This window comes from Balaenoptera musculus, chromosome 10 (assembly GCF_009873245.2).
Source record: "Balaenoptera musculus isolate JJ_BM4_2016_0621 chromosome 10, mBalMus1.pri.v3, whole genome shotgun sequence".
Lineage (NCBI taxonomy): Eukaryota > Metazoa > Chordata > Mammalia > Artiodactyla > Balaenopteridae > Balaenoptera > Balaenoptera musculus.
This window is the reverse complement of record NC_045794.1, coordinates 6,447,013-6,472,188: the sequence shown is the minus strand read 5'-3', so window position 1 is coordinate 6,472,188 and position 25,176 is coordinate 6,447,013. Positions and strand designations below refer to the sequence as shown.

General features: G+C 59.7%; 3 protein-coding genes across 7 annotated transcripts; all 3 read right to left on the bottom strand.

Annotated features, from left to right (window-relative positions):
* Window positions 1–1,220: 1,220 nt before the first annotated feature.
* Window positions 1,221–7,292, bottom strand: GNB3 (G protein subunit beta 3). 2 transcript variants are annotated; one of them, XM_036865094.1, is made up of 10 exons: window positions 7,138–7,292; window positions 6,811–6,897; window positions 6,497–6,535; window positions 5,039–5,145; window positions 4,887–4,950; window positions 4,607–4,769; window positions 4,456–4,522; window positions 4,162–4,240; window positions 2,617–2,833; window positions 1,221–1,825 (listed from the first exon to the last, which is right to left on the bottom strand). In XM_036865094.1, the coding sequence occupies exons 2-10, from the start codon at window positions 6,865–6,867 to the stop codon at window positions 1,719–1,721; spliced, it is 900 nt and encodes a 299-aa protein (XP_036720989.1). In that variant the 5' UTR covers window positions 6,868–6,897; window positions 7,138–7,292; the 3' UTR covers window positions 1,221–1,718. The 2 variants fall into 2 exon arrangements, with proteins under 2 accessions (XP_036720989.1, XP_036720988.1); XM_036865093.1 differs by having other exon boundaries at window positions 4,162–4,363; window positions 7,138–7,290.
* A 1,031-nt stretch (window positions 7,293–8,323) lies between these two features.
* On the bottom strand, window positions 8,324–18,752 carry P3H3 (prolyl 3-hydroxylase 3). Of its 4 annotated transcripts, none has more exons than XM_036866439.1 (15): window positions 17,964–18,747; window positions 16,907–17,059; window positions 16,353–16,557; window positions 16,141–16,272; window positions 15,527–15,660; window positions 15,008–15,097; window positions 13,899–13,951; window positions 13,712–13,779; window positions 13,475–13,599; window positions 10,818–10,919; window positions 10,392–10,542; window positions 10,050–10,167; window positions 9,898–9,973; window positions 9,014–9,154; window positions 8,324–8,868 (listed from the first exon to the last, which is right to left on the bottom strand). In XM_036866439.1, the coding sequence occupies exons 1-15, from the start codon at window positions 18,459–18,461 to the stop codon at window positions 8,713–8,715; spliced, it is 2,202 nt and encodes a 733-aa protein (XP_036722334.1). In that variant the 5' UTR covers window positions 18,462–18,747; the 3' UTR covers window positions 8,324–8,712. The 4 variants fall into 4 exon arrangements, with proteins under 4 accessions (XP_036722334.1, XP_036722332.1, XP_036722336.1 ...); XM_036866437.1 differs by having other exon boundaries at window positions 15,527–15,663; window positions 17,964–18,737; XM_036866438.1 differs by having other exon boundaries at window positions 8,713–8,868; window positions 15,527–15,663; window positions 16,353–16,554; window positions 17,964–18,461.
* A 641-nt stretch (window positions 18,753–19,393) lies between these two features.
* Window positions 19,394–25,083, bottom strand: GPR162 (G protein-coupled receptor 162). Its single transcript, XM_036866442.1, has 5 exons — window positions 24,985–25,083; window positions 22,097–23,396; window positions 21,202–21,391; window positions 20,451–20,608; window positions 19,394–20,147 (listed from the first exon to the last, which is right to left on the bottom strand). The coding sequence occupies exons 2-5, from the start codon at window positions 22,961–22,963 to the stop codon at window positions 19,596–19,598; spliced, it is 1,767 nt and encodes a 588-aa protein (XP_036722337.1). The 5' UTR covers window positions 22,964–23,396; window positions 24,985–25,083; the 3' UTR covers window positions 19,394–19,595.
* Window positions 25,084–25,176: the final 93 nt, after the last annotated feature.

Genomic DNA, 25,176 nt, shown 5'->3' with positions numbered 1-25,176 from the left:
GCTTCCATGACCTGGCTATTGTAAATAGTGCTGCAGTGAACACTGGGGTGCATGTGTCTGTTTGAATTATGGTTTTCTCAGGGTATATGCCCAGTAGTGGGATTGCTGGGTCGTATGGTAGTTCTATTTTTAGTTTTTTAAGGAACCTCCATACTATTCTGCATAGTGGCTGTATCAATTTACATTCCCACTTAAATGATGTTTTTAAGTGTTATACTGGGTCTTCTGTATGCAGAAAGGCAGCCTGGGGCGGGGGTGGTGAGGGGGGCTTGTGTTCCACTGCCTGAGTGTCCCCGCACTGACACCTCCAAGCCTCATTTACGCACCTCCCTTAAATCCTCGTGTTCCCCAGGGCACTGTCCTTGGCCCTTTCCCCTTGCTGTCCCTGGGTGTTCACTTCTAGGGCTTCATCTGTTACTCATCTGTATTCTGGTGACATCTAGGTCTCTCTACCTAACCCTGATCTTCATCCAGCTGCCCCAGAGGAACTTCAGAGCTTGTCTAACGTTGAATTTGTGATCTTCCCCCCAAAGTTATTCGTCCTCCCCTATTCTCTCTCCCTGTGAATGACAGCACTATCCACCCAGTTGCCAAACCCTAACCTTGGCCATTACCTTGAATCCTTCCCTTTGAATATCCCATAGCCTAGGCGTTGGTCACTTCCTCCTGGCGACTCTGCATCTTTAATCCCTTCCCCACCCCTTCCCTTCCCCCTCTGTCCTATCGCTCTTGCATTTCTTGCCACCTGCCTCCTACCTTGTTTCCCTCCATTCCCTCCAGGCTCCCCTTCCTCCATTTCATCAACCGACATCGCTGCCAGGGCCGTCTTCCCGAGGAGCATCACTGATCACGTTACTACTCCGCTCAAAACTCTTCAATCGTCCCGCGTTGCCTGTAGGATAAAGTCTAGACTTTTTAGCTTTTTTAGGCCTCTTACAATCTGATTCCTTCTCAACACAACCCTCCTGTACAAACACACACATATGCACCAAAGGCAGGCAGTGGGGAACCGTTGTGCACAGCCCCACTCCCAGCCTCCTTCTCCTCCTGCCCCAGCTCAGGCCTTGCCCATGAGGCTTGGGCTCCTGCCTCCACCCTCCTTTCTGCCCACAGCTCTCTGGTACCCAGCCTTTATCATTGCACATGTAATACTTTATTACTTAAGTGGGACCTGCGTCTGTTTGGAACAGAAGTGGGGTGGGAGGCAAACATCACAGACATACCAGGGCACTACTTTATTGCCAGTGCTTTAGGAGAGGCAAGAAGGTAGACAAAGGAGAAAGTACGAAGAAGGGGGCCAGGACCCTAGTGGTGCCAGAGCCATAGTCACGGGGCTGAGGGCCCTGCACCACTCGGGTCTAGACAAAGGTGGTGGCTCTGGAGGTAGGGGGGGAATCCTAAGGCCTGTGGCCTCAGATGGGAAGCCTGCTAGGCCTGCCAAGGGTGGAGGTCCGGGGGTTCGCTGTCCTTGCTCATTAAGGGAGAAGCTGTCAGGACCATGGAGAGGGGAGGCCATGGGAGGAGATGGGGCAGTTCCCCACCCATGTCCCTGGTGTTGCCTCCCAAAGGCACGCTCCCCATACTCCCCACGCCCTCAAAGGGGAAAGCTGGGCGGGAAGGGCGGCTGCGGGGTAGAAGAGAAAATCTTAAAGAAATCGGGCAGGGGAGAGGGCAGCTGAGTGTCTGCATGGCCTTTTACTTCCCCTCCTCCAGCCTCCTCAGTTCCAGATTTTGAGGAAGCTGTCCCAGGAACCAGTGGCCACAGCCATCCCATCAGCCGTGACCCCCAGGCAGCTGACCCTGTTGTCGTGGCCAGAGAGGATGCCTGAAGAAAAGGGAGAGGAGTCAGCCTGGCAGGGAGTGTGTGCACACAGGGCCCCTAGGTTAGCTGGGCGAGGCGTCTGACTAGAAGAGGGAAGAGGATTAGCCCTGAGGGGCGGGCCTTCCATTGAGGCCAATCTCTCTGTGTAGAACCTGGGGTGGGTGAGGGGAGGGGAGGGACCTGGGAGGGCTGGACAGGTCAACGTGCGGGGAGAAAAGCAAGGGCACTAGAAAATGGGGAGGGCTTCCAAATGGAGACTTAGGCCCCGAGAGAAGTGACTTGCCCAGGGCCACTCAGAAAGTAAGCAGTGGCATTAAGATTTGGATCCCGACTCTCTGGCCCAGCGTTATCTTCACTGGGCACCTGGCCTCTCCCGAGAGAAGAAGCCACACTATCTGATTCAACTTCAGACCAGGCCAGTCCTAGAGAAGCGCCCAGGTTGGGGTCAGGGCCATCAGGTCACTCTCCATCCCCTTAACTCTGTCACTGCATAGTCCCTGAGCTGGCCCTTCCCTTTGGTGGATGCCCCTGAAACCCAGCACTGACTGGACATTCAAGGCCCCCAGGTCTGGGGGCGACTGGAAGAAGCTCTTCTGGAGGGAAGCAGCTATGGCGGGGGGCAGTGGAGAAGGGCCGATTAGAGCAACTTTGCTTTGAGAGAAGGTGATCCTAGATTGGGAAGCAAGGGGGACTGGCTTCTAGGGGTAGAGCTCAGAGTTACCCAATAATTAGGGAGCAGTGGTAAGAGGGTCCCCACAAGGGGAGCGAGGTGGCCGTGGTGGGCAGGCTCTTACCCACTCGCTCGCACTTCATGGAGTCCCAGACGTTGCAGTTGAAGTCGTCGTAGCCCGCAAAGAGCAGGCGGCCGCTGAGGGAGAAGGCCACGGATGTGATGCCACAGACGATGCTCTCGTGGAAGTAGGTGGTCAGCTCCTGGTCTGCCCGCAGGTCAAACAGGCGGCAGGAGGCGTCGTCCGAGCCCGTGCAGATGGCCTCTCCGTTGGGGAAGAACTGCGGGTACAGGTGGCCAGGGGTCAGGACTCAGACCTGGGTAGCCCGCTGCCTTTCCTGCCCTCTCCCTGCTCCTGCCCTGGTGGCTCCAGGCCCAGCTGTTTCCCTCAGCCTCTCTGGCCCCCGCCCCCATCCCTTCCACCGCCAGCACGGTCGCTCTTCACCGCTGACGTTTGTCACATGCCAGCTGCAGCCGGGCTCCCTAACCCCTTCCCTGCTCCACAGTATTTCCACGGTGCAGGGGAGAGCACGGGGCTGAGGGAGGGTGGGCAGCGTGCCCAGGGTCACATGGTCAGAAGGGCGGAGGCTGTCCCAGACGCCAGCGACTACAGTCGGCTGGATCAACGTGCAAGCATGGGGCCAAGTACAAATGCATGTCCTGAATTTCATCATGAGGAAACGTCACGCAACCCGATGGAGGGCAAGTCTACAGAAAACTGGCTTGTACTCTTCAAAAATGTCCATGTCACGAAAGACAGAGAAAGGGCGCAAACGGTTCCAGTTTAAAAGAAACTGAAAAGACAAGGCAAGGGAATGCGATCCATGTTCCTGGACAGAAAAAAAAAATTGCTATTTTTCAGATAATTGGTGAAACTTGAATACAGACTATAGACTATAGTACTGCGTCAATTTAAATTTCCTGATTTTAAGAATTAAGACTGTGGCTACGAAAGAGAACGGCCTTGATTTTAGGAAGCACACACTGAACTATTTAATGGGTAAAGAGGCATGAGGTCTGCAACTTACTTTCAAAGAACCCAGGGAAAAAGTTAATGACAAAGCGTGTCTATACCTACATCTAGGTGTGTGTGTGTCTGTGTCCGTCTGTCCATCTACCCCTCCCTCACTCTACAGAGAGGGAATGATAAAGCAAATGTGGTAGAAAGGTAACAGTGAATATGGGTGAAGGGTAGATGGGAGCAGTTTTTGTTACTCTTGCAACTTTTCTGTAAGGGGAAATTATTTCAAAGTGGAAAGTTGAAAGGGGCAGGGGCTTCCCTGGTGGCGCAGTAGATAAGAATCTGCCTGCCAATGCAGGGGACACGGGTTCGAGCCCTGGTCTGGGAGGATTCCACATGCCGCGGAGCAACTAAGCCCGTGCGCCACAGCTACTGCGCCTGTGCTCTACAGCCGGCGAGCCACAACTAGAGGAAAGCCTGCACGCAGCAACGAAGACCCAGCGCAGCCAAAAATTAATAAATTAAAAAAAAAAAAAAAGGAAAGGGGCAGGGGGCTGCAGGAGGGGATGAAGGCTGTGTGTGTTGGAGGTGGAGACGTGTTCCCGGGAGTCAGAGAACAGAGGGGGCGGGGGTGAGGGGGCTGCTCACGCAGATAGCATTGATGTCCGACTCGTGGCCCGTGAACGTCTGCCGGCAGGTCCCCTCCCGCACGTCCCAGAGCTTGGCGCTGGCATCACAGGCCCCCGAAATGAACAGTTTGAAGTCAGGGGACACGGCCAGGCTCATGCAGTCCCCCGTGTGTCCCACAAACACAGTCTTCTGCTGCCCGGTCTCGATGTCCCACAGAGCACTGCGGGGGAGGCGGAGGGGAGGGGGGTCACAGAGAAAGGCCAGCACAGAGGTGCCTCCCAAGCCCCAGCACCCACAGCGCTCGGTCCTCACCACGTGGTGTCCCCGGAGCTGGTCACAATGTTGTTGTCGTCCAGGAAGCGGCAGCAGGAGAGATAACCTGTGGGTAGTTAGGACAGTGCCCTGGCTGCCGGCCGCCCCCCGCAGGGCCGGGGCTTCCAGGGACCCTCAGTCTCTCACTCACCTGTGTGAGCAGAGAGCTCCCGGCTGACCTTGACGTTGCCCTCCCGGGATTTGAGGCTGTAGATGGAGCACATGTTGTCCAGCCCCCCACATGCCACGAAGTTCCCCGACGGGGCATAGGCACAGGTCATGACCCAGGAGGAGCGCAGTGGGATGGCGTGCACCTGCGGGGGGCGGGGCAGCGGGGGCCTGCGCTGAGCTCCCAGGTGGAGAGCAGAGAAGGGCAGCAGGACGCCCCCAGGAAGGAGGGTGGCAGAGGGGCCGGGAGACGGGACTGGTACCTTGTTGGTGGTGTAGGTGTCCCACACAATCAGCTTCCCGTCTTGTGAGGCACTTACCAGCAGCCTGGGGAGAGAACACTCGTGCCACCCAACTCTCCTTCCTGTGTCCCCCTAACACCCACCCCCGGCCGCCCACGCCTCTTAAGCCTCACTTGGAGTCGGTGGCCCAGTGCATGGCGTAGATCTTGGCCAGGTGTCCCCTTAGCGTCCGCCGTGTCCGCATCTGCACTCGTCCCACCACCTCTAGGCCAGACACCAGCTGCAGGAAAGGGAGCATTAGAAATCAGGGTGAGGACTTCCCTGGCTGTCCAGTGGTTAAGACTCCATGTTCCCAATACAGGGGGCACGGGTTCGATCCGTGGTGGTCGGGGAACTGAGATCCCGCCAAAAAAAAAAAAAAAAAGGAAATCAGGGGGTGAGCAGGGCGCGTGCCCACGCGTCAGTGTCACAGCCACTGATCTGTACAAGTCTGTTACGTGCCAGGCTCGGGGTCAGGGCCCCAGCCTCAGAGTTATCAGGCCCTGCCCGGCAGTGGCTTAGACTGATGCGGAGACAGACACAGGCATGTTGCTAAGGGTTTAACCACCGCCTCTCCTGCGTGGGCTGGGGGAGGAGGGGGAGGGGGAGGGGGATTTGTATCTCGTAAATAATACCACCTTGACCAATTCAAGCTGCCAATGTGAGACCACCACACACGGACTTGGGAAGAGATGTACACATTTGGCTGAACCCAGCTGCTAGAAGCCTGCCCTCACCCACCTCTGCTGCACAGCCAGCTCTCACTGGATACGCAGAGCAGCTCCATGGCCCGGAACTGCACCTCCTGAAACTTGCAGTCCTGTGCCCCTGAAACTCCTTCGACCTCCTAGACTTAGGCTGGGGCTCCAGGGTCAAAAGACTTGACTTGCCATTTACTTGCTTTGTTATCTCAGGCAAGTTACTTAACCTCTCTGAGCCTGTTTTCCTCTGAGCCTGTAAAATGAGGTTTATAGCACCTACCTTATGGGGTTGTCATGAAAATGAAATGAAATTATGTATTTAAGCAACTTAGCCCAGTGCCTGGCTCATGTTCAGTAAATGTTTACTCTTATTATTAACATTTAATCCAATGTAAGATGCCACCAACCCTAAGAAGCACGGTTCTCACATGGATCACTAAGAAAGAAAAAATGCTGCGAATTATAATTGTAAGGCATCGATTGTTGGACGCATCTCAATTTCCGAGATGTCAAATTGTGAAAAAATGCATCTGAGAACTGACGAACTTCAGTATTAGACAGCTAGTACCTAGAGTCGTGAAGCGCTTCTGATTGACAAAGCCCTACCCCCCTTCATCCTTGCCACCCCGCGAGGGGGGGTAATCACTCTCGCTTTACGAACAAGGACAGGACAGAGTCTGCCTCCTTAGTCTCCGACTCGGTGCCTGGCCCAGAGCAGACCGACCTCGCAAAATGTTTGTCGAATGAATGAATTCATGTCATTCCTCACTCCAAGGACACGCTGTACTAGAGCTTGGGCTCCAGGCTGTGGCTGGTTATGGGGCTCCCACCCCATCCCCTCCCCTCCCCACCCCTCCCCTCCGGCCCCGTCAGTGGGACAGGAGCTCTCACCTCTGCCAGAGTAACGTCGGCACAGGCTTTCCTGGCATCCTGGGGGGAAAGCAGACATCAGGGGACGGTAAGGGCAGGGTGTCAGTGGTGGGGGTGCGTGGGCGTCTGATGCGGGTGGGTTTGGGGCTCTAGGGTTTGGGGGCGCCTCTCAAATATGAGATCCAAATTCAGGAGGTCTCTGGCGACTTCCAGGTCAGGGGTCTCTCGGGTGTCACTCAAGGGTGAATCCAGCCCTCTTCCCCCGCAGGCCACAGTCCCGCACGGCCCGGTCCCTTGTTTTCTGGGGCTCCCTGGTGGGAGGGTTCTGGGGTTACTGCAATCTGCTTCTTCAGCTGCTCTGCTTCCTGCCGCAGCTGCTCCATCTCCCCCATGGCGGACGGGTTGAGGGGCGGCTCCGGCTCCTGCCAGGAACACGGGGTGGGTGTAGGGGGATCCCCACGTTTCTGTCCCTCACATCCCACACCGGACCCCTCACGAAGGCTGGAGCCCACCCCCCCAGACAGGGAACTGACTGGGTGGTCTGGACCCCTCTCCCCGCCCGCCCCTCCCCGTGTGGAGTCCTGTGTGGCCAGCCCCGCGCTGCCCAGGCCTGCCTGCAGCCCACAGCCCCAGAGGGCAGAGCCAGCCCAGCTCCCTCTTACTTGGGCTCTGACTGGACCTCGTTAGGCTTCCAGCTCCAGTTCCCAGGCGCCTCCTCACTCCCTCAGCTGCGATGCCCGCCCGTCACCTGCCCCGGCTCTGCTGCCAGGGGAGCTGGCCTGGCCTGGCCCCGACTGGGGGCGGGGGGCGGGGGGGGGCACTGACAGGGAAGGGTAGGGCCAGCGACGTCAGGCAAATGAAGTCAGCTGGCCGGGGTGGGGGGAGAGGACAGAACGGGAGGCGTGTGGCTTCCGAGAGGCTTGGGCCCAGCCCAGGTTGGGGGGGGTGGGTGGGCGGGAGCAGGAGTGCGGGGCTCTACGGAGAAGCAGCCCCCCGTAACGAGCCCCGGAGGGAGGAAGGGGTGCGGGTGCTTCCCCGGCCAGTCTCCAGGCAGAGAGCAGAGCATCAGGCCCCATGGGATTAGAGCAAAGCTGTGAGGATTAAGGGCTGGGTTTGGGAGGGGTGCAAAGGAGCAGCACGACCACAGCTCGGAGGGGGGGCCCCAGGCCCTGGCCCCCACCAGTGGTGATGATCTTGGCAGTCAGGGCTTAGCTAGCAACCAGTCCAGGAGCCAGAGAACGAGGGTGAGAGACAGCCCACTGTCAATACCCAAAACTGTGTTCCTTAGCTCAGGGTGGGGCACGGAGAGGGCTATGGTGAGTATGGGGAGGGTGTAGGCCGGAGCTGGAGATTAGAAGGGACTGATCTGGATAATCCTTCTTCTGGACAAGCCCCAACCAGCTGCCCCCAGGGTCTGATCCTGGGGGAGAGGGGGAAGGTCCGGGGGCTCCAGAGAGGAGGATGGACAGGCCTGGCCCAGCTCTGGGTGGAGAAAGAACGGCAAGTGGAGGGCAACCCCGTCCCCTGCTCCCATCCGGGGCTGGGCCCACTGCTGGCCCCCAGGACTCACAGGGGCCTGCTGGGGCTGAGAAGGCAAGAACCAGAGGGACGAGGCTGCCCGGAGTCCCAGGCAAGCTCAGAGAGGGAAGACAGGGCTTAGAGTAGGAGGCCCAAGGAGCAGCTGTCAGGGTTAGGGTTCGTGTGCATGAGGGGAGCAGGTGGCCGAGATTTCCCTGACAAATCACAGGCTGGGGAGGCCCTGCCTCTGGGAGGCCCACGATACCTGTCCTCCCTGGCTGGTCACAGCCTCTCCACCCTCCAGCCGCCACGGAAACTGCTGCGACACACTTGACTGGGCCCCGGCTGAGGGATCTTCAGGATCTTTATTGACAGGCGGGGAGCGGGCAGTGGGGTGACCTCCCTCTCACCCGCCTCATTGAAAGCAGTCGGGCCCTACCCCCTGCCGTTCCTTCCACGGCGGCAGCATCTCGTCTTCTGTCTGTCCTGGGGCTGGAGGTCCGTCGGCCGGGCCCAGGCCTGGCCCCCCAGGCTAGTCTGTGCAGCGTCCTCTGAGTCCAGGGCTGCACGGCCCTTGTGATCCCCAGGCTGGCGGGCGTGCGGGGACGGACAGCTCGCTGTTCTGCTCCTGTCACATGGGGACTTCTCGGGGGTCTTGGCATCAAGGCAGACCCCCCACAAGTCAAGAGGCCACATCCCCAAGGAGCTGGCTCAGTCCCTCACAGCTCCTCTCGGACCCGAGGCGGCTTCCCAGCCTTGTCCTGGACCCGCTGAAGCCTGGGGCTGGGGGGTTCTGGGGCGGGGTCTCTGCTGGGCATTTCTTCTCCCTCCTCCTTCTCTGGTTCCTGCAGTAGCTCTTTGGCTTCTGTCCACTCCTGGGGGGCCGTGGAGAGGAGGGTCTGGCCTGATCTCCTGCATCCACCCTGCCCCAAGGACCCTCCCTGGGTCATCCCAGCCCCCGAGCCTTACCCGTCAGCCTGCCCACCCCTCACACAGCTACTCCCGCTCGCTCCTCCTCACCTGCTCCCTGTGCTCAGGGGCCCACGTGTGCCACAGCGCCAGGGTGCAGCGCCGCCCCCGCGTCACGGCCCACACACCGTGGGGATTCTCCACGCCGGAGCTGAAGGCCACGAGGCGCCCGCAGCGAGGACGGACCTGCGCCTGGCGGGCGATGGCGGATTCAGCTCCAGGGAGAGACCCTCGGAAAGCTTGGCCCTGACTCCCCGGAGTAGGACGGGGGTAGGGGGCCCAGAGAAGGCAGCTCTCTTGCCCACCACTTCCCCTCCTTAATTCAGGGGCTGTCTGGGGGCAAATGGGAAATGGGCCTCCACTTGGGGAGCACAAGTGCCAGACTGAGGCTAGAGGAGTTGGAGCCAAAGGGAGAAGGACCTCCGTCCGCCCCAGTGCCCTGACTTTTCCTGGCCAGGTGCTGGAGGTCCTTTGTACCAGGTGTGAAGCCACCTGAAGGCACGAGCGCAGTACCAGACTCTGGGTTCTGGGCATAAGGATCTTGAGGACACTTTTCCACCCCAGAGACAGCTTGGATTACAGGTGGTGAGCAGAGAAGGAAGTAACTGGATAAGGCAGAGCAATACACAATGAAGAAGCTCTGCTCCGCTCCTCCTACTGACCCTAGCCCCGAGCTTTTACCTGGAACAGGGGCTTGGGGTCCTGTGCTTCACCCGCTCTCCTTTAGGAGGGCCTGGAGGGGCCCCTTGGAGGTCTCCTGGGGGTGGCTAGGAGAGCACCTGAACAGACAAGTGGTGGGGGGAGCTGGGGAGGCCAGGGAAGGAGAGGGCTAAGGTGGCCCCAGCCATTGCCCTGCATTTGCCTCTGGGAACCTTCTGTTTTGAACGCTGAGCCCACAGCTGGGCTCCCTGTCCCCCGCCCCAGCCCCCATTTACCGTGACGGTGAGGGCGTTGGGCTCTGTGAAGAACAGGTCCCCGCCCTGGAAGTCATCGTTGAGGTAGAGGAGTCCGCTGGGGAGGGAGGAAGACAGGAGGCGGTGAGACCCCCGCCCAGGCCCCCCTGCCTGACCCCTGGAGGGCCGCCCACCTGTAGTCTCGGTAGGTGTAGGCCGGGGGCTCCCGCCAGCACTCCCCGGTGTCAGGGTCCAGGACACAGTTGTCTGCGTGCACCGGGTGGCTCAGGTCCATGCGCTGCGCCTGCTCTCCTGGGAAGCGAAGGGGCCTGGTGGGCACCCCGCTGCCCGGTGCCTGCCCACCGACACCCACCCTGCAGCTCTGGGGTCACAGCCGGGCCCGGCCTGGGCAGGGGAGTCAGTCCTCCTGCAGTGAAGACCGGGACGCACACGGCTGGGGCCGCGGAAGGTGTGCAGTGCGCCGGCCCCGAGGGGCCCCGAGGTGGGGGCGGAGCGGCAGGGCCCCTGGCGGTTACCTTCTATGGCACTACGGCACACCAGGTGGGTGAAGGAGAGGTGCAGGGGCCGGTCCGGGGAGAAGTAGGCCTGTGTCAGGCTCCGCACGCGCTCGCTCACCTCCAGAAGCAGCTGGGCGCCCTGACTACCCACAGCCCCAGCCCGGGCCAGCTGCCAGCAGAGAAGGAAGGGCCGGGAAGGGGGAGGCATTGGAAGGGTGGCCCCCGCCCCCGCCCCACTTCCACTGCCCTCCACCCACGGTTTGGGGGCGCCCATCCGCCCAACTGCTCCATGACGGCAACCCGGGCCCCTCGGTCTGGAACCCCCTGCTCAACCCTGGGCCGAGGACTCGGCTACTCTGGGTCCCGGGAGAGCCCTCCACAGGAGATGCCCAGCCCTCTTCTCCAGTTCTGGCGCCAGGCCAGGGCCTGGGGGCCTCCTCTCACCTGGGCGGCCTTGAGCACCGTGAGCCCCTCGAAGCGTTCGTGGGGAGTGTGTGGGGAGCGGCGGCCCTGATAGCCGGACCTGGCTCCAGGCTCAGCCGCGTCCTAAGCAGGGAGGGTGTTGGCTGCGGAGTCACCCTCCCCGGCCCCGGGCTATCGCCCACCTCACCGCCCACAGGGCCGCATGGCCTTCCCTCCAACCCTCCCAACTCCCTGGAAGAGGCTAGAAGCTCCCGGAGTTCTCTGAGCTGCTGCCCTTTCCCAGAGAACGACTATCTCCGCGTCTGTGTTGTCACTCCTGGTAAAGATCTGGAACCCCACTGTGCACAGAACTCTGGAGAGCTTCCTACAGTGAGGAAGGGGCCCTGAGAGGTAAGGACAGCTGCGGAAGGGGGCAGGAGGGGCTTGATCACTCATCCCGATGGGCCGAGAATAGGGGAGTTTCTCTGGAAAAGGACGCCGGCAGGAGGTTCGACAGTCGGGACAGGTCCTGGCTGACTCGAGGTAGGGACATGGCATCAGCCAAGGTGTCTCTCTTCCATCCCTTCTCACCTTACATGCTCTTGGAGAACTTGATGCTAAGTCCCAGTTACCCGACTGTCTACATGACTCTTATCAACTGGGGGTCTCCTAGTATCTGAGTGTCCCTTTCCTGACACCTACTGTCTGCTTTTTCTTACTTTTTTCTATTCTGTCTGCTTTTTGAAACTCAAGGTACCACTATCTAATTACCCGGTATTTAAGCCTCATCTCTGAGAGGTTTATATAGAGGCTACCTGGCCACTCAAGCCATCTAACCCTCTATTCTTTTATTCATTCATTCGTTCAGTAGGCACTGAGCACCTACTATGTGCCAGGCACTGTGGACTCAACTGTGAACATGAAAAGTTCCAGCAGGGTTTATATTTTGAGATAATAAACAAACAAACCAGATCAATTCAGACGGTGGTAAGTGTTACATGGAAATTAAAGCAGGGTTACAACCCTGAGAGTGCCCCGGCAGGGGTCAGGGGACAGCTAAGTGATGAGATGACATCTAAATTGAAACCAAATGATATGAAGGAATAGCTGAGAGAAAAAATGTTCCAGGCAGCAGAAATAGCAAATGCAAAGGTCCTGGGGCCAGAATGAGTTTAGTGTAATCAAGGAACAGAAAGGTCTGATACTTGGGAGTTATCCTTGACTCCATTCTTTCTGTATCTTCCACATAGATTTAGTTCTCAAATTCTCTTTCTTTGATTTTCTAAATATTTCTCATCTGTCCCCCTCTTCATTCCCTTGAAATGAGAACCTAACCTAGGGCGGCGGCCCTCTTGCAATCATCCCAGAAGCTCCCCCTTACTTCCCTCTCCCGCTGCATTCTCCAAACTGCCACTATAGGGAGCTCCCAGTCCTACAGGATGAGGACTCCAGACCCTGCCTGTGGAGGTTCTGCAGGAAGACAAAAGTCCACCCCTCCTTAAATCCTTCAGTAAGCCGTCCACAAATAAGGTCCAAACTCCTTGGTAGGGTACAGAGGCCCTTCCCCATCTCTCCTGTGCCTCCACTCCTACACCGCCTCTGGATAATATACGGCCTGATGTTAATAGCGATAGATCATACTATTTCCACATTCTTCCAAGAGCTTTACCATGTACTAACTCATTAATCCTCACAGCAACCACAGCAACCCTACAACATAACCGCTGCATTTAGCCCCATTTCATAGAGAGGAAACTAGGCTCACAGATGTTAAAATACATTGCCCAAGGTCACACAGGTAATTCCTGCTGGGACTAGCCCATGTTCTTAACTCCTGTGCTCCACTGCAGTTCCCAGAAAGAACAATAACCCCCTTGTTCTTCTCCCTTGCAGTCTGATTTTCCTTCCCTCTCTGTTTGGTTAACTCATCCTTAAGACTGAGCTCAAATGCCAGCCCCTCCGGTAAGCCTTCCGTGACTTTGTATCTCGGCGCGGGACCCTAGTTCCCCGACCAGGGATCGAACTCATGCCCCCTGCAGTGGAAGTTTGGAGTCTTAACCACTGGACGGCCAGGGAAGTCCCTGGATGAGTACCCTGTACAGACTTCTTTCACCAAACTCACCACCCACTCTGATTATGTCTTCATGCCTGATTCCTTCTCTATACACCGAGCTCCCAAATGCTCGGTCTGTGTTCATCTACCTCTCCCTGGAACCTAGGCATTTCCAGTATACAGCAGGGTCTCAAAGAGCGTGTGTCGAAGAAACGCTAACCCAGAGTGAGACTAGAGCTTCATAAAATGGCAGACTCAACCTGGTGAATACAGATCATCCCACCCAATCCAGGAGGGGATGCGATGATGGAGAAACGGCCTGCATGTCTGCCGAGCCAAAAACTGAGCTCTCGGCCAACCAAGGAATCTTCACCTGCGCACTCACCCTTTCTGATGTATTTATGCTTTGTATTTTGTTCTTCCTATCAGTTTCTCGCAAAATCCTTCTGTAAAATGACCAGCCCATGTCAGCTAAGTTAAGGGGAAAAGGAACTTGTCCCCAGCGGGGAGGCAGTGGCAAGCACAGTCCCCGCTGGAGAGTCAGGGAGGGCAGGACGGGGGGGCAGGCCAAGAGCAAGGGGGCAGGCAGCTGTGCCAGAGGGTCCCCAAGTAGTGGCAGTGCCCCCCCCCCCACAGGTCTTCTCACCTTGGCCAGCTGCAGGAGCACCCCGCACTCGGCTGGGGTGAGCAGCCCGTCCAGAACCGCTCGCTCCGACCCATTCAGCTGCCTCGCGTCCTGGGTCAGGGTTACCCCCTCCAGGAGGAGGACATCTGCAGGGGAGGGACAGGGCCGGGGCTGAGGGTCCCCTGAGGGCAGGCCCAGCAGTAGCTGGCAGCCCCCAGCCCCTCCAGGCTCCTGTCTCCTGCTGTCCCAGGAACTCACCCTTCCAGTGAGTCAAGGGCTTCGGCTGTGGAGGCTCTTGGTCCCACGGCCTCTTCTCCCGATCCTCTCTCAGGGGTGAGAGACACGCTCAGCGGACGCACAGGCCAGTCCAGACCCATCTTCCCCAGGACCCGTCCCTCCCCTTCCAGCTCAGGCCACGCCCCTCCCACCACAAGGCACCTCCTACCTGAGTTTTTCTCTAAGGGCCTCAGGGATGAAAGCTGCTGGGGTCCAGGGATCCTGGGACAGTCAGGAAAAGCGCCATCACCCATCAAGTCCACCCCTGAATCCCTGACGGTAGACCCTGAGCTACCACATTAAGGTCCTCCTGCTTCCAGAGGGGAAGGTGGAGGTGGAGAAAGCCCTGGACTCATTGTCGGGAGCCCCGGGCACTGGGCACTGGGCCAAACTCTGCAATAATAATGATAATAATAACAACAACAACTTACGTAGCACTATTTGCCAGGTGCTATTCTAAGAGCTTTATACATGGATGTGGAATTTATCATTTAAAGTTCACAATAGTCTTATCAAACAGGTCATATTAATGTGCCCATTTTGCAGTTGAGAGGACTCTGAGACACAGAGACGTAAAGTAACATGCCCAAGATCACACAGCTGATAAGGGACAGAGTTGGGATTTAACCAACGGTTTCCAAACAGGGAGATTTGCCCGTTAGGGGACGTTGCAATGTCTGCAAACAGTTTTGATTGTCATGACTCAGGGAGTGCTAGCGACACCTACTGGGCAGAGGCCGGGTAAGCTGGCCTACACGGTCCTACGCTGCCTGGACAGCCCCCTTCTCCCAGTTACGAAGTATCTGGTCCAAAATGGCAATAGTGCCAAAAAGGTTGAGGAAGCCTGCTTTATGCTGTAGCACTAGCGAGAATAACCTCTGCCTTTTAGTTCCCTCTCACAACTACAACAAAGAGTAAGAAAAGCAGCAGCAACAGAGCTTTCTGTACTTCGGAGCAAGCGACGTGGCTTCAACAGGGCTATGAGATAAGTGTGATGTTCCCATTTTACAGGTAAGGAAATTAAGGCCGAGGCAAGTGAAGGTCCAGAGCTTGTTCGTGGCAGAGAGACCAACATTTAGGCCTGCATGACCCCAAAGCCGCCCTTAACTACAGGCGCCTGCCTCTGTCCCTGCGATGCTGGGACACAGACTCCTCTCCAACCCTCGAAGGGTTATGGAGAAATGGGAAACGCTGTTGGGAACGGATGTGGCACATCCACATAGGGCATTACTGCTGTCCCCCTCCTGGGGGCGGGTGGGGAGCAGTGGGGTCACTCACGGGATCCTTGAAGCTGGCCCCCAGGTGCTCCACGGCATAGTAGAGCTGTCTCTTCTCCCCCAGGGATCGAAGGACGAAGCGCTGGATGTCCTGGAGAAGGGGGACAGTGGCGGGGGGGAGTGGGGGGCAGGGAAGTTAAGGCTGGAGAAGAGCAGGGGAGCCCGCAGGCTTGGCTGTGCCCCTCGGCTCAACCCTCCTCCTTCAGCAGCTTCAGGGTGTCGGGGCTCAGACTGGCGGTAGTGTGTGTGTGTGTGCGTGTGTGTGTGTGTGTGTGTGTGTGTTGTGCACATGTGCACTTGTGCATAGGTGGGGGCAGGCAGGGGTGAGGTTAATGGAAGAGGGCTGGGCTGGTGCTTGGACTCAGAAGTAGAGCCTGCAGTGGGGAGCAGGGAGTGGAGACCGAGCAGATGCTGGACTTGGGGTCGCCTTTGGCCAGAATGGGGGGCGGGATCCAGGTGACTTCTCCAGCACACCTGTTTGATTTCGGGCTGCCTCACGGGGGGAGTGTGGAGGGGCTACCTCTCTTGGCCCGAGGGCAGGTCTCGGCTCTCCCAGCTGCGCCTGGTACTGGTCCAGAGCTTTCCTGGCAGCCTCATCCTCCGGGTAGAAGAGGAGGACGCTCAGCACATTTTCCACAGCCTGGGACAGATTCCCTACTGGAGACAGAGAATAGCGTGGGGAGGGGGGACCCAGAGACCGGGCACCGCTGTGATCCCTGGGCAGAGGCAAGAAGCCAGGGGGACAGAGGCAGAGCCGGAGGAGGTGGTCTCCCAGGGCCCCATCCCACCCAGCCGACTGGCTCATCCACTGCTTCTTTCCAAAGCTTACTGGAACATACCTGAGCTGTGTGGGCAGAGTTCAGAGGGGAGGAAGAGAGGAGAGAATAAAGGAAGGTGAGAAACAGCAAGGACAGAAGGAGCCCTGTGACCCATCTCCTGAGCTTTCCACGATGGCACTAAAGGAGAGCAAGAGTCCTCCTGAGGTGGTGGTCCCCATGGAGCCCTGACCAACTACAGATGCAGAGACAGACGGAGCGATGGAGGGATGGGGCTCAGGATACCATCAGAGACAAACCTTCACTCTCCCCGTTTCCAACCTCAGTCACCCCCAGGGCTCACCCTTCCCCCACTGACCCTGAGCATGGGCCTCGTGCAGCCGCCTCAGCTGGCCGGGAAGGAAGTCTGGGACAGGGAAGCTGCGACCAGGACGTGTGGCCGTGTCCTCCACACAGCGCTGCCGGCACTGCACGACCCCTATCCAGTGCCCTGCGGGGGACACACGTGCGCCCCTCAGCCTGTGATGCGCCTCCCCTGGCACCACGAGGCCCCGCGCTCCAGCTCCTCACCTGCGATGGCCTCATACAGGCCTCCCTGGCTCCCGGTCCCCCCCTCCTCCTCTTCTTCCTTCTGCTGCTCCTCAGGCCCCTCGCAGCCAGCCCGGCAGCTCTCCACCTGGGCCAGGCTCTCCTGCAGGGCCTCCTCTAGCCAGGGCAGTGCCAGTGCTGCTTCCTGGCGCCCCAGCAGCTCCAGGCCGGTGTCATAGGCTGCCTGCTGGGGAGGGGAGTGGTCAGTCACCTGAAATCCTGGGGCAAGTGTTGCCAGACTAGATCAGGAGGGAGAAAGAAGGGGAGGGGTGTGGGTCTCATTTGGGGCCTGGACTCCAGGTCCCAGTTCACCTTGGGGAATACAGGGTGGGCCTCGGAAATCCAAATGTTAGAACATGGGACATTGTGAATCTCAGGAAGAAAACTAAGTCCTAGAGAGGGACTTCCCATCAGGGTCACAGAGGACGGTACCCAGATTTCCTGATGCCCGGCGGACAATGCACAGTCCAGCGAGGCCTGTGTATCCAGCCAGTCAAAGACTGGGGGCGGGATAGGGGTCGTGCTGAGGGTCTCACCCAGTATGGGGGCGTCTCCAGGTCCCGGAAGCTCTGGGGCCGGACCCCGGACATCCGTCTGTACTTAGCCATGTCCTCTCGCATCTGAAGGTGCGTTGGGTTGGCCACAAAGAAGGTGTGCGCTGTGGCTGCTGCCAGGTCCAACTTCTTCAGCTGAGAAGCGGGAAGGATGAGGGAGTCAGCCCTGGAGTAGGGGTGTCAGACTCTGCCTCCTCCCCCGCCTCCCCACCCCAGACACACCTGGCACTGCCCCAGAGCCTTCTGGAAGACCAGTAGGTGAGAACTGCCCACCACCCAACCTCCAGACCCCCAGTATGCTGGGACTGTCAGGAGTCTGGTAGCTACGGAAGCGGGGTCTGAAGACTGGAGTGGCTGGGATATGGGCAGAGGGACCTCGTTGGGGAGACAAAGTGGAAGTGATGGCTAAGTGAGGTGCGGAAGTAGAGGTGACCCGAGCGACCAGCAAAAGCCGCAGGGCTCTAGGACCCTGAGCTGAGGTGTGTGTGACCAGCGCCCCCCTTCCCCGGCCACGTAGGCATTATTAGGCAACAGCGACCGCACCAGTAGCGCGCAGTGTCCATTGCCCCTGGCCCGGGACACCGGGCCCCTCAGCCCTGGCCTGCTCCTCTTTCTTTCCCGAAGCTCCCTCCTGCCCCAAGCGAAGGCTCACACTCACCCCCTTACCCGCCCCCATGCTCTCTCTCCAGCGGCGGATCTCAACCCTAATCCTCCCCCTTCACTCCTGGGAAGAGGCGGCTGTCACTCCACGTAGGTCTCAGTAAGACTTTCTAAAACTCCAGGCCCCTGCCCTCCATCTCCGATCTACTTCCACCCCGCCGCATGACGCCCATTCCAACTTCGCTCCCACTCTCCCAAGGCTGTCCCTCGGCGGCCTCGATGGGTGTTTGTCGCGGTTTGATAGGACGGACTCCAAAGACGAGGTCCTATCCACACAGCCCCACCCGGGTCCGGGCGCTGGCTCGCCGCCCCTCCCGGGAGCTGGAGGAGGAGGGCGGCGGGGCCTGGGAGGACCCCCGGGGCCCGGGCCGCCGCGCACCTGGTAGTAGGCCCTCTGCAGGTAGTTGTAGGGCTCCCGGCGGCGGAAGGCGTCCTGGAGCGCGCTCCCCACTCGGAGCCGCGCCGCGCCCCCCGGACCCAGCCTCCGCGCCCCGCACTGGGTCAGGCACTCGGCGCGCCGGAGCGCGGCGCGGAGGAGCAGCGGCTCCCAGGCGCTCCGCGCCGCTCCCGGCCCGGAGTCGGGCCCGGGGGAGGCGGGGAGCATGGCAGGGAGCGCGGCCCCCGGCTCGGCCGCGCAGCGCGCCCCGCAGTCCCGCCGCGCGCGGCCCAGCGCCGCCCGGCTGCGCAGCGCCTCCCGCAGCAGGGCCACCGCCGGCGCCCAGGCTCCCGCCGCGTAGGCGCGCAGCCCGTCGGCGTAGAGCAAGTCGGGGGCCTGGGGGGGCGCCCCCGCGGACAGCGGGGCCAGGCCGGGGGGCTCGGGGGACCCCGGGGAAGGCAGCAGCAGCAAGAGCGGCAGCCACCGGAGGAGCCGGAACATCGTGCGAGAGCCGCCGGCCGGCTGCAGGAGGGAACTGCGGGAGCCGCGAGGAAGAGGGAGGAAACGGGGAAGGAAGAGGGAGGGGAAAGGAAGGAGAGATAGAGAGGAGGGAGGAGAGGACGAGAGGAGGAACGAGCGGCGCCGACGGGAGCTGATGGGACCGAGCCCCAACCCTGGGACAGGCCGGGGTGAGAGAGAGCCAGGAGTCAGAGGACGCCTGGCAGAACGCGGAGGACGCGGAGAACGCGGGCTTTAGGACAAGCGGGGTGGTGTGGACCAAGAAACAGACCGCGGGGAGAGCAGGGCAGACGGCCGGCGGTGGAGCAGGCCTGGTGCTCTGAAGACAGCCTGAGGAGCCTCTTAGGACCCCTGACTCCAGCCGCCGAGGCCCAGCGGGTGGGAAGAGCTACTGCGTCTGCGTCCCCCTCCACTCTTGGGTCCAGGAAAAGGAGCGTGGATGCCTCCCACAAACCCGCACACACGCACTTTTGGACAAAGAACTTTCGAACGCAGCAGGGAGGGGGGTAAACTCCAGGTCTGTGACACCAAGTCTGCTCAAACCCTTTCCTGCCCAGAAAGTGCACTCATTCAGATTTGGGAAAAGGAGGAGCGCTGAGGCACGGGAGATAGAGACATCCTCTAAAACCACCTCCACAGACCTCAACGAAGATCCTTCAAACCCCAAACCAGCAAACTCAAGTGTCTCCCTATGTCCTCCGCCCTCCACACCCCCCTCCCACCCAGCCCAGCCCAGCCAAGCCCTAGGTGCTCTCATAAGGCCGTCTCTGTGAATGTCTGCATGTTTGTCTTTCTCCGTGCATATTTCTGTGCCTCTGTCCAGTGTGCCTGCTCTAGTTTGTCTTCTATGAGCCATTCCACCCCCCAAGCCTCTGACCATCCCCTTTGCCACCACAGCACACTGGACACAGAGGTTTCCATGGTGACACTTCAGACTTTAATACATTTTGCTAGGGATGATGGAAGGTGAGTCAGGCATCTGGTCACTTGGATGAGAGACAGCAGGGGTTCCATCTCCCCAGAGTCTGGAGGCAGCTGCCTCAGGCTCTGGGACAGAACGAGGTGTTACCCACCCAGGTCCCCCCCCCCACCCAAGTCCAGCAGGCCCACTTGCGCTCACAGGGTCAGCTGGGGGAAGATGGGGTTACCTGGGTCCCAAGATCCTCCCCAAGCTCTTGCACTCCCCTCACCTCCTGTCAGGGAGCAGCGTCGCCCTGCACTTAGCCCCAAAGGAAGTCCAACGACTCTGCTATCAGGGGACCCAAGGGAGAGTCGGCGGGGTGAGACTCCCAGCGGCCTGGGCCGGCGAGGAGAGGGCCCTGGCGAGGCCGTCGGAGAAGGCAAAGGTGTCTCGTCAATGAAGGTGGTGATCTCCTCTCGGAAGAAGCCTGGACCCCGTGGGGGTCCCCCACCTGACCCCAGAACCCCGCCCTCCAGGAATTGGCGAAGGCTGGCCAGCCCCCCACCTTCAGCCTCCTCCTCCTCCTCCTCATCCTCCAGCCTTTGTCTTTGTCCCAGGTACTCAGGAGGGCCCCCTAGGGCCCGGCTCTGGGCTGGGAGGACCCGGATGTCATCAGAGGATGACCACTTGTGCAGGAAGGAGCCAGGTGCCCGAGGAGTAGAGAAGATGTTGGTCTCATCGTGGGACAGGCGGCGGGACAGAGGGACCTGGGGAGAGGAGCAAGTAGACCCAGGGGTGCTGCCGGGACAAAGGGAGTAGAGGCAGGAACCAAAGTGGGGACTCTGCAAGATGGCTCCACCCCTTACACTTCTGCAAAACATCCTCTGATGGGCAAACCTGGTTCTGAGCGGTCTGAAGGGGAGCCTCCCTTGCCATGCCTTCCTTTCACCTACTCCTCATGTGCCCTGCAGGCTGGGGCTAGGGAATAGGGGGTCGGGATGGATAGCAGAGACTGGAGGAAAGTAGTGAGGGGATACCCAGAATAGGAGGTGTACTGCCTAGTCCCATACCTGTAAGTAGTGGACCCTCTCAAGAGGGGGAAAGAGCATGTGCCTTCCAGGAAGCAGCTTCACTTGGGTAGGGTCCCTGCCCCCTGGTCCCGCGGCCCCGTTGGCATCAAAGCGAACTTTGCACACTCGGCCATCTGCATAGTCATCGCAGCCCCCATCTAGGAGAAAAGAGGGGCAGGGTGGTTACAGGCAGGGAATGCCCACTTCGCCACCCCCTTCAAAAGCTCCCACCCCCTTATAAGCTCCCCAGAGAATCCTGTTTCCATTAGTCTGTAAGCTCCAAGAGGAAGACAAGAGTGGCCAACGTCTGTTGCATTCAGTGCTGAATCCCTAGCGATTCATACATATAGACACACTTATCTGAAACAGTTACCCCTGGCCCCCCAATCCCACGCCAGGAGCTGTCCCTGTAGCTGGGGAGTCTCTCTCAGGAAGCTTAGCTTTCCCTTGGTTCCACAGCCTTCCTTTATGGTTGTGTTAGTTCTCTGGACTGTTTCTTAGGCTCGGCGGAGGCAGAGCTGGCTAGCATGGCCTTCGAGGGGGAACAGACACTGAGAGGAGGAAGCAGCGGGTGTGCATCGGGGTGATGATTGGGGAGAGGGGAGCCACGAGTCAACCCAGGGGCGCTGCAGGTTCTGTCCAGCAGGGGGCACTCCAGGGCAGCCCGTCCCCACAAGGAAAAGGGCTGGTAGAAAAGGGCAGGAAAGGGAGCCGACGCCTAGGAAAGCGAAAGCCCAGTCCCTCCTCTGACCGTCGTCGCCATCCTCCTCGGACATGATAGCCACGCACTGCTCCCACACCGTGCGCACGTCGGCGCGGTAGCGCTCGCAGGACCAGATGAAGGAAGGCAGCAGCAGCGTCTGTGCCATGGAGCACCACAGCACAGCCAGCACCATCCAGGGGGGAGCCGAGTCCGACTTCAGGGAGAAGAAGCTCACCACCTGGCAGGAGGATGGAGAGTGGCCCCGGGTCAGGGCCCAGAGCCGAGGGGGCCCACTCGACCCCAGATCCGACATCTTAGTGCAGCTGGGGGCGGGGAGGGCAAGAAGTCAGGAGCGGATGGTCCGGATCACATAGGGTCAGGACAGAGGCAAAGTTGGAGGTGAAGAAGGTTGAACAGAGGGGAAGGGATTGACTCAGAGGAAGATCAGGAGAGAGTACTGGAGAGAAAGCCCAGGGGTCCAGAGGGAGAGGAGCAGACACTGTACAGTAAACTTGAAGACAGACAGAAATAGGGACTAGATGGGGATGCAGAAAGCTGGGGGGGGGGGTGGTGAGCTCTCTGGGGTTGCCACCCAGGGGTGCTCAAGACTCTGTTGTATCCAGAGGGAGTTCGGGAGTGGAGTGTGGAGCTTGGCAGCTGGGTGATAGGTCTGGGGGGCTGAATAGTGGAGCTGCAGGATAGATGATGGAGCCAGAGGACAGGGAGTGGGACGGAAGGATGGATGATGGAGTTGAGTACTGGTCACTGGAGAACAGGCTACGGAGCTGGGCTAATGGGAACTAGGAGATGGATGATGGAGATGGGGGTTCACAAGTGGGGCTGGGTAGAGGAGAGGAAGATGGATGATGGAGTTAGAGGTCAGGTGATCATGCTGGGGTCTGGATATTGGAGAGAGCAGGTGGGGGGGGAGCCCCAATCTCACCAAGATGGGCACCCCTGTGAGTGAGTCATAGAGAAAGACGATGGCGCTGACCAAGTTGGTGACCTGCAGGGATGTCTTGGCCGACTCGGACCCATCCAGCGAGGACCGCCGCTTCCCTCGGGCATCTTCCACCACAATGGCCGGCACCTCAAAGGCTGGCCGGGTGCCCAACCCCCCTGGCCCACCCCCCTTGGCCCCGCCCCCAGCCCCCGCTCTCCGGGCCTGTTGAGCCCTCCGGGGCCGGGCCCACAGCGTCTGGTAGAAGGTGATGGCCACACAGACCAGCCCCATGACAATGCCCCCAAGTAGCAAGAGGCTGAAGCAGACGCCAAAGCCGAGGCCGATCTTGGAGACTATGAACTGGCAGCCGCGGGCGTAGTAGCGCTCGCCGTTGTTGTGCCAGCCAATGGAGGGCAGTGTGGAGAGGATGAAGCTGACCATCCAGATGCCCACGACCGCGTGCAGCGCCTGCTTCTTGGCGTTGCTGAGGCGGTAGTTGACGGGCCAACGCACCATCCACATGCGGTGGTAGGAGAGCGAGGCGACAGTGAAGCAGGTGGCCAGGGCCAGCGTGTAGTAGGTGGACACAAAGACCTTGCAGATGCTCTCGTTCCAGTCATAGTCGGAGGAGGCCTGGCGCCGGAGCTGCACCACAGCGAAGGTGGTGAGGGGCACGGCCGCCATGAGGATGTGCGTGCCTGCCAGGAAGCAGAGCAGCAGCTCCAGCGGCTTGTGCTTCTGCTGCTTGGCCGAGATGCTGAGGATGATCCAGGCGTTGGCCAGCAGTGCCAGGAGCCCGCAGGCCAGCCAGGACAACGCGTTTGAGCGGAGGGAGGCCTCCTCTGCCCCCGCCCCACCCCGAGCCATCCTTCGTCGGTCCCCCCACCCCCCTTGAACTCTTGGGGGTGGGGGCTAGGTCTCACCCAGGAGCCCCACTCACACACACCCCCATGATGCCCACAGTCCTTGCCCTGGAGTGAGGCAGGCCGCCCCTAGGCCTACCCTAGCGCTCAGCATTGCACGACTGACCCAGCTAAGGTCAGGTGTGGAGGACAGGGGAGGGGACTGAGGGTCAGCAGAGGTGGTCCTCCGCCTCCATGCTGGGTGGGACCCTTCCAGAAGTATCCCTGTAGTTGATGGGGGAGGCAAGCTGACCGCTTTCCCAACTAGGAGGCTGGCTGGGAAGCCCTGGTCCCCATGTCAGGACTTCCAGCTGTCTTCTGCCTCTGGTGCTTGGCCAGTCAGGGGTCTTCTGGATGCCTCAAGGGGCATGGGGGCGGGGCTCAGCCGCCTGGGCACACTGCAAGGGAGAGATGAGGTGTGGAAGGGGCGGAGCAAAGGTTGGGTCTAGGCTGGTCTCCAGCTGGCACCCAAGGCTCCCTTCTCTTGAAATGATAGAAATGACTGGTTACTAGGGGTCATGGGGTCATTCGGAACATTCTCCTGCCTTAAAGCAGATGGTCAAACACCCCACACAGATGAGAGCCCTGCTTTCCAGACCTCCAGGAAAGAAGGTATTCTGACCTCCTGTCTCCCATCCTTCGTCAGCCATTTTTCCTGCTTCTGGCGCTCCCGGGTCCCTCTTTCTGTCCCCTGCTCAGCACTCCTCAACCGCTATCTTCACTTCCCTGAATCTCTCCTCAGAGCTACCATGGCAGAGGCAAGACTTGTTTCTTCTTGAGGGCTCACTGGAAACTGGGATATGGTATTACAGCCATTCCCCAACCTTCCAGGCTCCTGGGTCCAGGGGTCCAGGTGCTCAGTTCCATCTCCCCAAGCCTGCATGATCACCCGCCCACTCACCGGGTATCTGGGAAGATGGGAGAAAGGAGGCTGGGACCGAGGCGGGGGTGGGGTGGGGTGGGGGGTGGCAGGGAACCCGAAGGCAGGGGAACCACTGACATCAGAAGCATCCAGAAAAGGAAAGAGGGGGAACTGGGGGAAAAAGGAGAGTTTGAACAGAAGAGAAGGAAAGAAGGGGCAAAGTGATATTATTTGAAAATAGAAGGAAAAGCCAAGAGACCCCTGGAGAGGAGGCTTTGGGGGGAGGTGAGGGGGGGATGGAGGGAGGGAGCAGGGAATAGGGAGGCTGAGAAGAAAAGCCCAGTGTTCAATAAGGTTCGGACTCCCTCCACCTCATAGAGCCCCACTCTTTCCTCCCCTACCCTGAGCCTCAGTTTCCCTCTGATGGGAAGGAAGATGTTCTGGATTTGGTGACTCTGAGCTTCATTGAGCCCTGGGGAGGGGTTCAGAGGAACTCGAGTGAGAGCCTGAAGAGAGTGGAGGCAGGAAGGATGGGCATAATGGCTTTGGGGTAAGCGAGGTAAAAATGGGGCACATCAGTGGTAGGGTCTGTTGCCTGTAGCAGACCCTTAGACCCTTGCCCTCCGCAAGAGGTCCTAGTCCATCCCCCACCTTTGTCTTCCCTCGGAGCCCAGTACACCCTAGTTGCCATGGCAATGGCCAGCTAGAGGGAGATGGAGGGAATCGGTCAGGAGTGCCCCCCACCTCCCCTCCAGCCTTGGACCCCTTCCCATCCACACCCACCCAGGCCCAGAGGGTGGGCTCAGGAAGAAAGAGCTGGGGACTCGGGGAGGGAGGGAGGCAGGAAGGATGTGAAGGACAGAGAGAGGAGGCGAAGGACGGAGAGAGATCAGAGGAAGGTGGGAGGGGGTCCGGGGGACTCCAGGGCAGAAAGGGGTCCCTCGCCCTGCCCTTCGGGGTGAAGGGGTAAGGTCAGGCGGCTCCTCCCTCCTGCCTGCCACCCACCGCGGTCTCCAGGGCAGAAACAGCAGGTGGCTGGGGAGGAGGGGCCGGCCCGAGGGGAGAGGAGGCGGCGTGGGGGAGAGGGGAGGGGACCACGGGGGACAGGGCCGGGGTCGCCTTACCTCGGGCTGCGCCCAGCACTGCCATGGAGACAGCACTCCCGACGCGGCTCTCCCCGGCTCCCGCCGCCTGCCGGCTCCAGCTCGCCGCCCTCCTCCCTCCTCCCTCCTCCCTCCGGGCATCGCTCCTCCCGCCCGTCCCAGCCTCTCCGTTCGGCCCCCTACGTCCCTCCGAGCCCCTCTCTCCCGGGGTCC

Excerpts from the sequence above, each read along its gene's own strand:
- GNB3 (XM_036865093.1), bottom strand. The coding sequence starts at position 6,867 with ATGGGGGAGATGGAGCAGCTGCGGCAGGAAGCAGAGCAGCTGAAGAAG. Across the intron at positions 4,523-4,606 it reads GGAGCTCTCTGCTCACACAG|GTTATCTCTCCTGCTGCCGC; the intron begins GTGAGTGAGAGA and ends AACTACCCACAG. Across the intron at positions 2,834-4,161 it reads CGGACATCAATGCTATCTGC|TTCTTCCCCAACGGAGAGGC; the intron begins GTGAGCAGCCCC and ends CTGTACCCGCAG.
- P3H3 (XM_036866437.1), bottom strand. The coding sequence starts at position 18,461 with ATGTTCCGGCTCCTCCGGTGGCTGCCGCTCTTGCTGCTGCTGCCTTCC. Across the intron at positions 13,780-13,898 it reads GCCCTTAGAGAAAAACTCAG|AGAGGATCGGGAGAAGAGGC; the intron begins GTAGGAGGTGCC and ends CTCACCCCTGAG. Across the intron at positions 9,155-9,897 it reads CCAACGCCCTCACCGTCACG|GCGCAGGTCCGTCCTCGCTG; the intron begins GTAAATGGGGGC and ends ATCGCCCGCCAG.
- GPR162 (XM_036866442.1), bottom strand. The coding sequence starts at position 22,963 with ATGGCTCGGGGTGGGGCGGGGGCAGAGGAGGCCTCCCTCCGCTCAAAC. Across the intron at positions 21,392-22,096 it reads TCACAGGGGTGCCCATCTTG|GTGGTGAGCTTCTTCTCCCT; the intron begins GTGAGATTGGGG and ends TCCTCCTGCCAG. Across the intron at positions 20,609-21,201 it reads CGAGGAGGATGGCGACGACG|ATGGGGGCTGCGATGACTAT; the intron begins GTCAGAGGAGGG and ends CTTTTCTCCTAG.